The following is a 9073-nucleotide window of genomic DNA, read 5'->3' on the forward strand; positions in this document are numbered from 1 at the left end:
GTACAAACAGCAAAGGGCATGAGGAAGGGCTTTGTTTCATTTTGTTTTTAACCGTGGATATTCTTGCCTACAAAGTCAGCTATCAGTTTTGACAGACGGCCTGGCCACCGGAAGGGGGACAGGGGGCAAGTTCGTGGTTAAGGTGACAATGAGGAACTAGAACCAGCTGGGCTGATTCGGGGTCTGAAATCTGGGCTGGAGCCCAAGTTCCAGAGGGTGAGGGTGGGACAGGGAGCCCTGCCCTTCCCCCCCCCCCCCCCCCGACACCCTCTCACCGCACCTGCAGGACAGGTCAGTGCCTTTCTGGGAGTCTGTGACCTTCTGGCTGCCAGCAAATAAGGTGGCAAGGGAAAGCAGAGGAATGAGGCCTCAGGGAGAAAGCTGAAGCACGTTCCAGGTCAGAGCCACCCTCCCCTTTCGTGACCCACCTCAGCCCCTTGGCTGATAACAGTTTATGGCACACCTACATCCTAGGGAGTGTTTTCATTCTAATAAAAATTCATGGTTCAAGGCTTCTGGCAGAAGGCTGGTAATCACACCCACCCCACAGCTCTGTTGAGGGATGTCTTGTGACATGTATTCAGCAGCTCCCCTAAAGCGGGAGGAACCAGGGGTAGGGGGAATACAACTTCAAAGGACTCCCAGCTCCTGAGGGAAGCAGTGGATTAGTTAAGAAGAGGCCCGGGGCCTTGAGAATGAGTGTCGATATCTCCATCAGTGTGGCTGGGTCAGCTATGTCTCTGCGGCTGGTGGAGACGTGGGGTCTCAGGACCGTCTAGACACCTGTAGCTTCAGTATGGCCCCGAGGGGCCAGGGCATCATGGGACCTAGGAGAGCTGAGCCATTAGCTAGACAGTATATACTGAGGATTCGTTTATCGGGTACACTGTTGGTGCCCTCTGTCCACGGAGAGAGAGAATGGGACACAGAGTGTGAAGAGGAAGCACGAGGCTGCTATGGTGAGGGGCCTCAGTGGGAGTCCTGAGCGGACAGGAGGGAGAGGTGGTATTAGGTGGATGGCAGGGATAAGAGGATGCTAGAGGCAAATTCACCAACCACACAGTTTTGAAGCCATAGAGTTTAGAGCTGGAAGAAATCGGAGAGATCATCTAGTCCAACCCTATCTTGTGCAGCTAGGAATTCTTGGTCACGGCCATGGGGCAGAGCCAAGCCTGAGAACCAGGCCACCAGCCCCAGCCCCTGCTTGGCCAGCAACTGCTGTTCAGGCCAGTGATCTTTCTGGCACCCTCCAGCCCCTCCCAGGTACAGATTCTAGTCCCCTGATTCCAGCGGAGCTAGGAATACCCTTCTGAACAGCTGTGAGCACTCTGGAGGATTCTGTGGACCACCCATTTCTGCCATTCCAGCCAGACATACCTTGTGTGAATAATGCTGGTCAACGATCCTCGCCAACCCGAAATCCCCGATCTTGAGCACGAGGTCCTCCGTGCTAATGAAGATGTTGGCGGGCTTCAGGTCCCTGTGCAGCACGTTGGCGGAGTGGATGTACTTGAGCCCTCGGAGCAGCTGGTACATGAACAGCTTCGCGTGTTCCTCTGTCAGCGTGCCCTGCTCCAACAGGCGTGCCAGGTCGGTCTCCATGTACTCCTGGACAATGTAGGCCACGCTGAACTTGAACAGCTCACCCTGCAGGTCAGTGCCCTTGGGCCCCAGCACCTCGTACACCTTCACGATGTTGTCATGGTCCAGGCGCCGGATGATCTTGATCTCCCGGAGCGCATGCTTCATGCTGCGGGAGTCACTCAGGGTGATCTTCTTCACAGCCACCTTCCGGCAGGCCCTGCTGTCCACAGCTGACAGCACCAGCCCATTGACACCAAAACCCAGGGGTTGGAAGTCAACGAAGCGCCCACCAAGGTCATACCCATAGACACTGGCGATGCAGTCGCCCTTCTCGGCCATTGTTGGCTCAGTGGTCAGGGTCTGCCCGCGTGGTGAAGGGGCGGTCAAAATCGGCCAAGTCCCGGGTAGCGGCTTCCCCAGCACACCTCATTCTGTCAAGTCCCAAAGCCGAGGGATGCCTCTCCTCGTGCTGATGTCGCTGCCACCGGCTCCCTGGAGACAAGAGTGGGATATGTCCATGCTTGCTGAGCTATGGAAGGAGAAGGCTCAGAGGGTTTTCTTAGCTTGCATTGGGAGGGCTGTCTGCCAACTCGTCTGTACCCTGAACTCTCCTCGAAGCTTAGAATGGCTCATGCTTTTTTAAAACGTAGCATCTTGGAAAGAAAAACCAGTCTCATCATCTATGTGGATGTAAAGTTTTCTACCATAACGGACCTCAAGGTAAAAAATGTAGACACGCTCCCCTTTAAATCTTTTGTTGAAAGAGGTTCCTTCTGGCTGAAATGTAGAGCTGTTAGTGAGCTGTGTTCCTTTACGATGGTCCAAAGCTCAGTTTTGTCACAGCCTCCGGCAGCTTGGTAACTACTGTGTCCTGAGCAGTATGAAGGGATCCCGGCAATGGATTCTGGAGGCTTCTAGGGGTTTCTTTTACCTCCGCCAGCTCCCTTTTCTACCAGCTCCTCCTAGGTTTCATAGCCCAAATCAGGCTGGTGAGCACTGGTGAAGAAAGCCGGAGGAACCCAACCACCTTTCTTGAGCTCTACACCAAGTTACACCTCAAGTCCCAAATCCGAGGGGCACTCAGCTGCCACGCCAGGATCCTCCAGAGGCTTCCGAGGGGGCAGCATCCTCTGTCACCCCCTCATCCACGCCACCGTGAACAAGACTCTGTTCTGCTGGACTCAGAGAGGCTGCAGGAACGCGGCATCTTTCAGACCATGTCTCCTTTCCTGTCAAAGAAATAGCGTTGGGTAAATTTCCACACTCCAGCTTCCAACACCTTCCCACTTGCGTGTCCTTTGTTAACCAGCCCAAGTGTTATTTGATCTGTCCAGCCAGCTGAAACACTGCTTGCTCAGGGGATTCCAGGCTTTGCACTGCCCGGCCAGCCCTCCTGCTGTGGGCAGCGCTCCCCTGGAAGAGAGAGAAGATGGATTGATTTGATAAGATCATCAAATGGTGCACCTTTTGTGTAAATGCCTGCTCCCCAAAGGTTAACACACACCAATTGTGGGTGGGAATGATCCACTCTGACTTTGGAGAAATTAATTTGCTATGCTCTCCAAACACATACATCAGCACTTGCTGGGGGTGTTGATCATAAAAAGTAACTAACTGGAGACAAAAAATAAAGGATCGATAATTTTTTTTTTTTTTTTTGTACTTGGACCCCTTTTCTTCCTTCTTTTGCAAATGTCTTTGAATATTTTGAGGGAATTTGCCACGTGCTGATGTTTAATTACATGTGTATCTCTTGCTTTCCACAGAGGTGGCAAAAGCACACATACCAAGTAACAAGGAAATTTTATTGCCACCCTAAAAAAGGAATTCTCTGCCCAGCAAGGCAGGGCACAGACTTCTTAGCATGACACCAGGACTGGCATGGTGAACTGTATTCTCTTTGATGGTGGGGACCTAGCTCTTCAAAGCAATGGCTCAAATTCTATCATGACTGCCCCCTGGTGGCTGCTGACTCAAATTACAGTCATAGAGCCTACATGGGGAGAAAAAGACTGCAAGACAATGTAAATTCAGACCTCTGGAGTAAGGGCAATGTTATGGCTTCTGAGGGACTGGCAGCTTTTATAAGTTTATTAAGTCCGTGGACAGTCAGAGAACAGACACTGTACCCTGCACAAAGGAGTGAATCTAGTTCTTACCATACTATAGGGCCCCCTGTAGAGATGCTTTCATATCTGAACTTTGCACAACTCTGCAAGTGCTAAATGAAACAAAACAACAGTAAACTCAATGTCTGAAATTAAGGGGGACAATAAGGGGACACAGATGACCTGAAAGAGTAAACCATCAGATCCCCTCTAAAGACTTCTAACGAAAGAGATTTGCCAAGGGCCTGGAACACAGTGATTGCTCAAGAGAGGTCAGCTATTGATGACTTTGTTAAAAATTTCCTTGCATTTGAATAAGAGGCACCTAGTATTCTACCGTTTTGACAAAATCTTCAGCAATCCTACTCTGGATGTTTGTATTGGTCCCAGCAGCAAAATAACCACAATCTTACAGAATTTCAGAATGGGAAGTGATCATAGCAAACAAGTCCAGTGGTCCTTAACTGGGGATGGTACTGCCCTCCTTGGTTCATCTGACCAGGAGTCATTACTGGCCTTTAATGCTCAGGGCCAGAACCCTAACCACCTTGCCAAGCAGCTCCATCGGTGAATAACTGACACCCACCCCCAGGTGCCAGCACCTCCACTGAGAGATAATGATTCTGGCCCAAGTCCTCACTTTGCAGATGAGGGCACCGAGACGCAGAGAACAGCAGCTCAATGTTTCTGGCGTAGACAGGGGCAAAACACATTTGATGAACTGAGAAATGAATACTATTCACTCTGAGCATCCCTCGCCAATTAGAGACAGTGCTGGGACCAGCCTCTGAGCCACCCTCTGTGGCCCATGCTAGCGAAGTCCGCCGGGATACCTAATTCAGGGGAACAAAAGAACCACCCTAGCGCTCCAGTCCATCCTCCTCTGGCTCTTGCTGCCCATCACGTAACAAACTAAACCAGAGCCTCTTTCACTGTCTACCCACATGCCTGTCCAGTTCCCAAGGGCACAGCAAGCAGGCAATTATATATTTTGCTTTATGAGAAGAGACGCTTAAGCCTTCTTCCCTTTCCAGCTCCCACTGGGTTGTAAACAGACAGGACCGAGCACCTAAGCAAGGAGGAGATGACATCACCAGCAAGCGAGAGCAGGATTTGTTCCAGATCAGCTGCAATGCAGATAATCTGTGAACAATTAAGAGGTGCTTTATTTATTTTTAAAACTCTTTCCTCTTCCCCTCACGTGAGGGAGGGGCTGTCTCCCCTGAACATATGCACGTGTGCATGCGTGCGTGTCTGCGTGGGTGCGGGTGAGTGGTCTCCCTGACACGCGGCTGGCTCCAGTGGGCAGGTACCGTGTCACCTTGGGAAGACTTGCTTCCAGCCACTCTGCCTTCCTCATGGGCCTCTAAGTACACTCTTTCAATTCCTTCCACCTTCCCAGTTCCTGAAATGTTCTCCTGCTTCCTCCCCACTCACTGAAGTCTTGCCCACCACTCAACCCAGATGGCATCTCACTTCCACTCCAGAGTTCCCATTCCGGAAGTGTCCTGGGTGACATTCTCCTTGCCTAAACTCCTGCAGTGTTCTTGTGTATGCCCTCTTTGACACTGACCACATACTAAGCTGGGCTGTTATTTAACGTCTTATATGTGTCCATCTCCCAACTAGACTTCAAGCTTCTCCAGTCCAGGGCACAAGGCAGTACTCAGAAACTAGCTGACTTGGGGGCACCTGGGTGGCCCAGTCAGTTGAGCGTCCAACTCGGCCCACGTCATGATCTCGTGGTTCATGGGATCAAGCCCTCCGTCGGGCTCTGCGCTGACAGTGTGGAGCCTGCTCGAGATTCTCTCTCTTCCTCTCTCTCTGCCCCTCCCCTGCTCACTCTCTCTTTCAAAATAAAAAAATACACTTAAAAGCAAGTTTGAAAAACACAAAGGAAACTAAATGGCTTGGACGTACATTCGTCCAATGCTGAGGAACACTCATTATGTCTACACAATTGTCCTGCCCACATTTCCTAGATGATCAGCCTTCCCTCCCTAACTCTGCTGGTGCAACACAACTTGTTCAAGAGGGCTTTTCTCACATGCCCCAACCACTCAGACACATCAGATTTCTTAACTTCAACCTTCTCGGTGTCACCTGCTGCTCAGAGGCTGCCTCTGAGAATTCCAGGCAGCTGTTTCTCTGTTCCCGTGTGAGTTGACTGTTACTCATCCCTTCTCAGCCCTCTTCGCTTTCTAAGTTTCTTTCTATAATTCCTCTAAAATTTCCACTGTAAACCTTTTGCTTTTCTCCACAGGTGGACTGATTGCAAAACACCTATTACCTAAGATGTCTTGGCTTTAGCAGTTCATTGTTTGCATGACACGCCAGGGGGCATGAGCGCATCGGCCCTGGAGAGGGGCAGACCCAGCATCTGGATGTGCCCACCGTTGCAGAGACAACAGTATGGCAACTCCTCAGGGCAAAGCACAGCCATTCTCCATTTGAACTTGGTGGCTCAGAGCTACTCTGAATCAGGTGCGATTTCAAACCAGGCAGTTGGCATTCACCTTGAAGGAAGGAAAGGTCATGGGTTCAGTTGTGCTCACATGACAGTGAGCAAGAAGAATGCATGCAACTCCTGCAAGGGTAGCCTGGCTCCCATGATTCACAGTGAATGTTACAATAAAACGCAGGAGTAGAAACACCTACCCCTAGGCTCCTAGCAATGGACCTTCATTTCTCCACTGATTTCCCACGGACTCTCTTGCAATACTTTAGTTGGGGCCAATTAATGATCCTCTCACGCATCCAGCCTTTTAACACGTGGGGACAAACCAGAAATGAGATGGTGTGTGCCAACTGTCCCTTGCTGGGTTTCCTGGGGAGCTCGTTTACAAAGCAGCTTTGGAAATTCTAAATTTAGACTCAACTCTGCCTGCTCAGATCCTCCCAAACCGCATGCTGCTGTTGACTTTCAGCAGGAACTGTGGCCCCCAAGGAGGTGCTGATATTTCACGGACAGTGCGTTCTTCTCTCTCTTGAGCACCCAAAAACCTGCAGGAAAGCCTTCTCAGGCAGGGCTGATGTTTACAGTTGAACAGGCTGCACACTGCACAATTCTAGGCGGCATCATTCACATTATAGTCAAGTCTGTCTGACTCTAAGGTTCGTGACCTTAATCACTATAGTCCATGTGAATAAAATCCTCTAGACCAGAGATCAGCAAATTTTTTCTATAAAGGGCCAGGGAATAAATGTCTAAGGCTTTGCAGAACATACCGTCTCTGTTGCAACTACTCAACCCTGCCTGGTAGCACGAAAGCAGCCATAGATAATACCCAAACAAAGGGCATGGCTGCATTTCAAAAAAATGTTATTTACAAAAACAGGTGGGAGACTCAATTTGGTTAGGGGGCCACAGTCTGTCAACCCCTGCTCTTGACTGTGTAGAAACATCCTCTAGGTTGTTCCTAAGGAGACACCAAAGTGTGCCTTAGCCCCGACCTTTCTGGCTCCTCCTGCATGGTCTCCTCTGTCCTTGGACTCAGTCCTCCTGTTGCCCCTCATGGTGGTACTACCCCAAGCCTGCCCTCCCAGGGAGTTATTCTGGGCTTCGGCCCCCACCCTGGGCATAGTTAAGGTCATTTGCAGGTTTCATGGCCTCAGGGCCCACAAGCTACCTTCTATTTCTGACTCTGGTACTTTTCAGGCTACTGTTGACGTGCCTCACCCCTACACACCCACTTGCACCTTCAGAGGCTTTCTGGAGAGGTGGCGAAGGCGACCTGATGGAGACAGGGTAGCTACACTGACTGAGGGTCACCATGGGGTCACCATGGGCCAGGAGCCGTGCCTGAAGATTTCAGTTGGGTCTCACCACAACCCTGTGAGGTTTGTGTCACGCTCCCATGAAGCCCCTGAAGGACGTAACTTGCCCAAAATTACACCACTAGCAGGCGATGACTCAAAGGCCACGCTTCTCAGCACCGCAGCCCCTGATCTGAGCCCAAGGGAGTGATTCTCACCACGAACCACCTAGGCCCAGGGTGACTGCCCGGGCCTAGAGAAGGGCAAATTTGGGGATATGCACACCTTCCGGTACTTTTCAAATTAAATCAAGAGGCAGCCACCTTTTCAGCCTGTGTTCAGCCCCAATGTGGAGGCCACGGCTCATAGCCTGCTTTATGGAAACAGAAAGTGAGAAATAGAACATTAAGACGAGTTCAACAACCATAACCCTGCCTTCCAACTGGTCCTTGACCTCTCGGCTAATGTAAGCCTCAGACAAGCCAGAGCCCGGTCTGCAGAGACTGGCCATCCTCGACGTGAACCGAGCTGAGCGTCCTCCCAGCTTCCTGATTCACCGGGTCCTGGGGCTGACTGACACTGGCCGCCTACCCAGGAACCATTCCCACTTCCTCCAAACGGACAGAAAGCAGGTCTGGGTCAGTCATTAAGCAGCTGAGCCCAACCGAGGGATGATGCAGGATTGTTCTAAACCAGGGTTTCTCGGCCTCAGCATGATTGACACCGCAAGCCAGGTCCTTCTTAGCAGTGGGGTGACCCATGCACTACGGGATGTTCGGCAGCACCCCGCCTTCTACCCACTAGATGTCAGAGCACCCCCGAGTCGTGACAACCAAAATGTCTTTAAACATTCAAACTGTCACCGGAGGGGCAGGCACACAACCACTCCCAGTTGAGAACCACGGGCTAAAGCCACCGTTTCCAGCAGTAACAGTACTGGCATTTGAGCAGAAGACTTATTTGTTTTGTGGAGCTGTATGATCCACTGGTGTCAAAAGTTTAGCGACCTTGGTCTCCACCCACTAAATCCCGACAGCATTTCTGGTTCCTGTGATAGCCTCACACATTTCCAACACCCCACAGGGCAATGGAGTATCTTATACCCATCGCTGTTGAGTCAAAATCATGGTAACCCAGGTCCCTTTGGCAGCAGTTGGCTTAGGGGTGGTCATATGATCCAGTTCCACATAGTAAGTATTAAAGGAAAGTCTGCCGCAGGGGGTAGGTGCTGAGGACAAGTTTTCCTTCCCGAGAAGAAGAAACACCACTCCCATCTCTGGATGCAGTTGTGGGAGACAGTGATGTTGGTTCTATAGCAGCCATTTTGAGACCACGTGGAAACAAGCCTGGGGACAAAGGCCAGCATAGGAGAGCTGGCACACGAGCCGGGAGCGTTGCTGACGTGGCCAAGTAGCTGAGCCAAACCTGGAAATGCTTCCAGCTTTTTTGCCAAGTGAGGTTGTTAAGTTCTACTGTTGTTTAGGATATTTTTATTGCCTTTTTTTTTTTTAACTCGAAGTTGAAATTATCGGATAGTAACTTGCCAGGCACATGGTTGGTCAGGCGGGAGACAGATGCAGAACCCAGCTCCTGACCTCAAGGAGCGTATAGTCCCATTGAGAAAG

The 9073-nt window shown here is 50.8% G+C and overlaps 1 protein-coding gene across 2 annotated transcripts in view; it reads right to left on the reverse strand.

Moving 5' to 3' along the window:
- The window catches only part of MAPK4 (mitogen-activated protein kinase 4), a 152274-nt gene that overhangs the window by 51062 nt on the left and 92139 nt on the right, over positions 1 to 9073 (reverse strand). The window contains exon 2 of one of the 2 annotated variants that reach the window (XM_040478820.1): positions 1378 to 2813. In XM_040478820.1, coding sequence (XP_040334754.1) covers positions 1378 to 1923 — 546 coding nt within the window. In that variant the 5' untranslated portion in view covers positions 1924 to 2813. Of the gene's footprint in view, positions 1 to 1377; positions 2998 to 9073 lie in introns of both variants that reach the window. The other variant, XM_040478819.1, reaches the window with a different exon arrangement.

Source organism: Herpailurus yagouaroundi, unplaced genomic scaffold (assembly GCF_014898765.1).
Source record: "Herpailurus yagouaroundi ecotype Mexico unplaced genomic scaffold, PumYag 142, whole genome shotgun sequence".
Taxonomy (NCBI): Eukaryota; Metazoa; Chordata; class Mammalia; order Carnivora; family Felidae; genus Herpailurus; species Herpailurus yagouaroundi.